The following is a 6,456-nucleotide window of genomic DNA, read 5'->3' as shown; positions in this document are numbered from 1 at the left end:
ACCCCACCCCACCCCACCTCATGATACCCATCCCCACTTCCTAAACCAAACCACAGTCCACTCCTGTCCCCACAGCAGGCTCCTCCACATAACCTGCCCCAACAGACCTGACAAGGCTCACAGCTGACTCCATGAGTCCCCATTCCCCCCCCCACCATGACTACCCACACTACTTAACCACCAGAGTCTCCAGCCCCAGAAATGGCCCCAACCAACACCCCCCTCTGCTCAGATTCCCCTCCGCTTTACAAGCCCTCATCATGATGTTATATCACACTTGATGCCAACCCCCAGACACACACCTGCCTGCCCCCCAAGGTGGTCAACTCCTTCTCAATGTTCCCTCACTGAGGTCAGTTCTGCACAAAGGTGCCTCTGTTCCCACCAACCCTACCTAGGACGTGACCTCTCACATCCCTGTGCCCACGGACCACTGGCCCATCAGACATCCCTCCTGCCTCGTGGGCTGAGGTTAACCCAGCAAATACCCCCTCCCCAGAGCACCCCAGACTCACAACTGGAAGCTCTCGTTGTACTTGGGGGCCCAGCTGTTGTTCTTGGATTTGGTTGCAAACTTGCGTTTCTTGTCGCTGAGATGGGGCCCGATGATGTTGACTTCAATGAACGGCCGGAAAATGCCAGAAGTCTGCCACTTGAGGTCATTGGCAGCCACCACTATTGGAGGAAGTGGAGGAGAAGGTTGGTCAGGTTCCCTCATTTTGGGGCCATGGTTTTCAAAGCCTGTCCGAAAGACTACATTTCCCAGCATGCTACTGTAGTTAAGTGTAGCCATGGTTATGGCTTAAAAGGGAAAATGCCCTAAAGTTTAGGGCCTAAACTTCTCTTTCCTCTAGCTGAAGGCTGGGGTACTGGTGAGGGCTGAGTTATTTGGGACCCTATAGAGGAGGAAAACATATTAGGGATAGAAGTCCAACAAAAGATGACAGGGGCCTGGATCCCCAACACTGTGATGCCTCAGAGTCAGCTCTGATTGTCCTTGGAGTCAACTCAGAAAAAAAATGTATTCTATCTTGTTCAAGCCACTGTTATTCTAGACCAGTGATGGCGAACCTATGACACGCGTGTCAGAGGTGACACGCAAACTCATTTTTTTGGTTGATTTTTCTTTGTTAAATGGCATTTAAATATAGAAAATAAATATCAAAAATATGTCTTTGTTTTACTATGGTTGCAAATATCAAAAAATTTCTATATGTGACACGGCACCAGAGTTAAGTTAGGGTTTTTCAAAATGCTGACACGCCGAGCTCAAAAGGTTCGCCATCGCTGTTCTAGGCCATGGCTAAAATAGATCTGTATGCTAATTAACAAAATAAAAGGACAGAGGAGCTGAGAGACGGAGAAAGTGAAACTGAGTCCTGTTAACACTGTTTGCACCCCTGGATTCAGCCATGCCTGAAGGTGGTATACTGCTGGGATTTTCAGTTTTTGTTTTTAAAGATTTTTTTATTGATTTTTTAGAGAGAGAGAAAGGGAGAGGGAGAGAGAGAGAGAGAAACATCAACGTGAGAGCGAAACATCAATCAGCTGCCTGCCGCATGCCCCCTACCGGGGACGAAGATTGCAACCCAGGCATGTGCCCTGACGAGGAATCGAATAACAACCTTTCGTGCATGGGATGATGCCCACCAACCCGAGCCACGCTGGCCAGGGCTGGAATTTTCAGGTATATGGAAAGTTTTTCTTCGTAATGAAAAAGTTTTTCTTGCTTAAGCCGACAGTCTGGCTTCTGTTTTAGAACCTCGTACATCCTGGCTGGGGTGCTCCCCTTCCCCCCTCAGGCTGTTTACCTTTCACTGTGACCTTGTGTTCCCCGGTTCCTGGATGAGTGAAGAGCTCAACGTGGACGGAGACTTCACCCACAGGGTCTTCCACGTTGGAGCCTGGGAGGGCAGGGGGGGATGCTGGCGTCAGCTCCCTTCTTTCCCACCCACCGGAGGGACCCGGACTGTCCCCTACCCCCGATGTGCTGGCAGCACCAGGTCAACAGCCCTGACAGGGAGGCACGGAGGGTTGGCAGTAGTGGCAGGTAATCTTGAGGAGGCCAGGAGCCCAGGCCTCTGGCCTTTCACTGCCTTGCTCTGTGATCTTAACTCAGGGGTCCTCAAACTTTTTAAACAGGGGGCCAGTTCACTGTCCCTCAGACCGTTGGAGGGCCAGACTATAGTTTAAAAAAAAAAACTATGAACAAATTCCTATGCACACTGCACATATCTTATTTTGAAGTAAAAAAAAACAAAACGGGAACAAATACAATATTTGTATTTGCATGTGGCCCGCGGGCCGTAGTTTGAGGACCCCTGGCTTAACTTCTCTGAGCCTAATGTGTCTGCCCCCCACTTTTTTATTTTGACTGACCACCATAAGGTCAAAACTCGGTCTTCATCTTACACACCATCGTGGCAGAATCTGATGCTCTGGCTTCTGTGCCTCAGTTTCTCCTCTTGGCTACAACAATGCCACACTCTCCAAGTTCTCATCCTACACACTGGTCACTTCTCACCCTCTTTTATCACTTCCTCCTCTTCTGTCAATCCTCAAAACTGTTGGGGCACCCTATACCTCACTCCTGGATCCCCTTTACTTCCTCCCTAAGTATTGGTACATTAGAAGAGCTCCCCCTGCCTTCAAAATACATCCAGAATCTCACCCACCTCCCTGACCTCCATCCTGACCCAGCCCCCATCATCACACCCCTGGGCCACTACAATATAGTAGACTCCTGCCTGTCTTCTTGCATCCTCCTCTGAGCTTCTCTCAATACACCAGCCAGAGCAACCCTAGTAAGTCAGATCACATCCCTCCTTTGCTCCAAACCCTCCCATCTCACTGAGGTAATCGAGTCCTTTTTGTGACCTGCCGTGTCCCTCCCTATATGCCTCACGGTTCCTTCTGCTGCCTCACCTCCCTCCACTCTCCCCCTTGCTAACTCTGCTCTGGCTACATGGACGTCCTCTTTTATTTTCCCTGCCTCCACACCATTCCTCTTCTAATAGACAATCCCAAGTTTCCATCTAGAGATGCCCCCACCCTCACCTCAGACCGGGTGGCTCCATCCCACACTTCAGGTATGGCTGAATGAACCATGGCTGTCCAATTAGAGCATTCCTTGCCCATGGCTGCAGTCATAGGCAGAGGGATGGTCATGTGACTCAAGCTGGGCCAGTAGGAGTTGGCCCTGGGACTTTGGCTGTTAGGAGAGGGTCTCTCTGTCTGGTGCTAAACTGGCAAGGCTGTCGCTGCCTAATGAGGGGAGAGGCCACCCCAAAGGTGTCTGCAGAGATCAATGACCAGTGGCGTTGTTGAAGGCTCTGGATCCAGCTACTCCTGATGTCCACCCAACCTCTAATATTTTAGTTCCAGAGCCAACAGATTCCCTTGTCTACTTGAGTCGAGGGGAGGTGCACTTCTGTGTCTGCCCAGCACAAGATCCTGACGGGTTTTGATGAGGACCCTTGAAGGGCAGCTTAAAAGCTCCTGTGACTCTGAGAAAGGCACCCTGTGGGGCCTGGGGACCTGTGACTGCCAGCACATCTACCCGGCCCCACCCAAGCCCCCTAGGAAGCTCTCCACGCTTGGTGCACCCCATGCACGGGGAGGAACAGGAGGAAAGTTGGGGTGGGGGTGGGGAAGGAGAATGGGTCAGTCCAAGGTTGATCCAGGTCACTTGCGAGGGGCAGGAAGTTAGAGGCTCAAGGGTATAAAAACCTGCCCACCCCCAGCACCCCAGTATTGGGGAGTGCACCCCCATCCTCGCTGCTACCCCAGGCCACTTTCCTTATCATCTCAGGCTCTCGCCCCCTCCCCTCCCCCAATCACATGCTCAGCCTCACCTCCCCACCCCCACCCCAGGCTGATGCTTCATTGCAAGCTCAATCGGGCCAGACTGAGGTGCCGGGAGGGAACCGGACAGTGGTTGGGATGGGTGAGGGTCAGACCAAGGCCAAAGCTAGTAAGAAGGGGGAGGGGGGCGGTGCTGGGAGCCCCCTTCCCGTGGTTTGCTGGCTCCAAGAGGAAGGGTCTTTCCCGGGCCTGTCTGTGCTTCTGTCGCGCCGCCCCCGCCCCCAAGTCCCTGCCCCCCTGCAGGGTAAGGGTCCCTGGGCCAGTGGCTTCTCCTTTGAGGCTCAGTATCCTCGTTTATGGAATGATAAACCCCCTTAGTGTGGCGTTTGGAAGGAATCTTCGTAAGAATCCTTGAGAAGTTCTTAGTACAAGGGCTGACTCATAGTTAGAGCCTGAAAAAAAGGTAGTTTTCTACGTTTGGAAAAGTGATATCTTAATAATAATAATAACAATAATAATAACCAGCAGCAGCAGCAGTAACTAAAATTGCCAGGCGCTATTAAATGCCAGAAACTGCTCTGAATTTAACTCATCGCATCCTATGGATTAAGGTCCTGGCCTTCCTCCAGCGCAGCGAGGAGAAGACTGAGGCTCAGGGGCCAACCTTGCCCCGGGTGCCCTGGGCGCCCAGCCACGGGGCGGCAGAGCTGGGATCTGGCTCAAGAGCTGCGCTTAGGCTGCCGACTCGAATCCCTTCTCCTTCCCCACGTGGAACCAGCAAGCCATCCTTCCTCCTTGTCCGCCCTGGCCCCCGCGGCCGGTCCAGCCCGGGGCTGGAGGCGGAAGGAGGGCCTTTTACTAGCCGCGGCGGGGAGGGCGCAGGCACCAGGCACCGGGCACCGGGCGCGGGGGAGGCAGGGCGGCGGGCGGCGGAGGCACGTACCCTTCTCAGGATAAATGTCTTCACTAAGGGTAAACCTAGTCCCTTTTCACCATGGACTAATCGCGGGGGCGGGGAGGAGAGAGGGAAGCGGGGCAGAGACGAGCAATCCGGGGGCGAGGATGGAGGGCGAGTGTTCGTGGGGGAGCAGGGGAGGCGCGGAGGGGCGGCGAGTGGCAGGAAGGAGAGACAAGAGAGAGAGAAACGTCAGCGGCAGATGGACAGACAGACAGCCTCCTCACTCCGGGGGACACCAGGACACCAGAAAGCAGCAGCGTGGACCGGGCTCGAAGCTGAGCGGAGAGGCCTGACGCCGGGGAGCGCCCTGGGCCGCCGGGGGTGGGGAAGGGGCCCCTCACGGGGGGGGCGCAGGGCCTTGTCCCCCCCCGCCCCCCGGCTCCCCCTCCGCTGCCGGGATTCAGCCGGCGCAGTGACCCAACTTCTCATCCTGGCTTGTGCTCTTAGAGCCAATTTGGAGCAGGGGAGGGTCCCCGGGGAGGGGAGCCAGGACCTGGAGTCCTGTCCCCCAACCCGAGCCGTGGTGTGTGAGCTCAGAGGGGGACAGCGAGATTAGAAAGAATTTGAGACATGGGGACTTCCTCTCTCCCCACCCCCTCAAGGTTGGGGGTCCCGCCCATCCCTGGAGCTGCCAACCCCTCATTGTCAATCAGTCCTTAGCCCAGACCTTCCAGACGTCCCTCCCATTCCCCTGGAGCTGCCAACCCCTCATTGGCCACAGGACGGTACAAGCCCCGCCCATGCCAGAGCTGTCAATCGCTCCTTAGTTCCTCCCCCTCACCCCAACCCCCCAATCACAGAGGTCCGCCCACCAGAGCGGTCAACCAGGCCTCGGGTCGCGCGGCCCCAGAATCTGTCAATCACCTTGGTCCTAGCCGTCAAAGCGGTCCCGCCCCAGAGCTTTCCATCACTTCTGGCTCTAAGACGTCCATCGATTTTCCCACAAACTGTGAATTGCTCCTTGGCCCAGGACCAAGCAGTTCCCAAGCGCCAGGGACCTGTTCCCGCGCTCATGATGTCACAGGAGACGAGCCAATGGCAGCTCGCGGCGGGGCTGCCCCTGCGGGCGAGTGTTGGCCTGGGGCCACCCTGCTGCCCCTTACCCTGGGCAGCCTGCGTCTGCACGAAGGTCTTAATGAGCAGGTCGGTGGCCTGCGTGTAGAGGGACAGGGCATAGCGCAGCGACTGCAGGTCCGGGCTCTTCTCCAAGAAGGTCTTCTTGAGGCCCACGCCGCCCGCGTGGAAGTATTGCTGTGGGCACAGGGTGGGGAGGTGAGGCCAGAGGCACCCCTACTGGCTCCTCCATCCCTCTGCCCTCTGCCCTCTGCAATGAGGCACTGGGTGAACCCGGGGTCTCCACTCAAGTCCTGGGCCGCTACTCCCCCACCTCCACTCCTGCCCCCACCCAGCCAGTGGGCTCCCAGCACCCTCAGAATAACACTCGTGCCTCCAGCCCCTCCCCAGGCCCATCGGCTTCAACCCTGCAACCTCCCTGACTTCTCTCCATTGTCTTCCCTAGACCACGCCTGCCTCAGGGCCTTTGCGCTTACTATGATCACTGGTGGTGAGGTCCTCTCCACACCCTGGCCCTGGATCTTCTCTGGCTCCTTGTTTTTCTTTGATTAAGGTTTCAAGAAGCCTTCCTTGACCCCACACCCTTTAATATGTTGCCAACTCCATTTCAGCAAAACATT

The 6,456-nt window shown here is 55.6% G+C and overlaps 1 protein-coding gene across 1 annotated transcript in view; it reads right to left on the bottom strand.

Annotated features, from left to right (window-relative positions):
* The window catches only part of UNC13A (unc-13 homolog A), a gene marked incomplete at its 5' end in the record, with an annotated part of 7,834 nt that extends 1,821 nt beyond the window's left edge, over positions 1-6,013 (bottom strand). The window contains 3 exons of the mRNA XM_006107588.3: positions 516-675; positions 1,812-1,904; positions 5,866-6,013. Coding sequence (XP_006107650.1) covers positions 516-675; positions 1,812-1,904; positions 5,866-6,013 — 401 coding nt within the window. The remainder of the gene's footprint in view (positions 1-515; positions 676-1,811; positions 1,905-5,865) is intronic.
* Positions 6,014-6,456: the final 443 nt, after the last annotated feature.

This window comes from Myotis lucifugus, unplaced genomic scaffold (genome assembly GCF_000147115.1).
Source record: "Myotis lucifugus unplaced genomic scaffold, Myoluc2.0 scaffold_1276, whole genome shotgun sequence".
Classification (NCBI taxonomy): domain Eukaryota; kingdom Metazoa; phylum Chordata; class Mammalia; order Chiroptera; family Vespertilionidae; genus Myotis; species Myotis lucifugus.
This window is presented reverse-complemented; position numbering and strand designations above follow the sequence as displayed.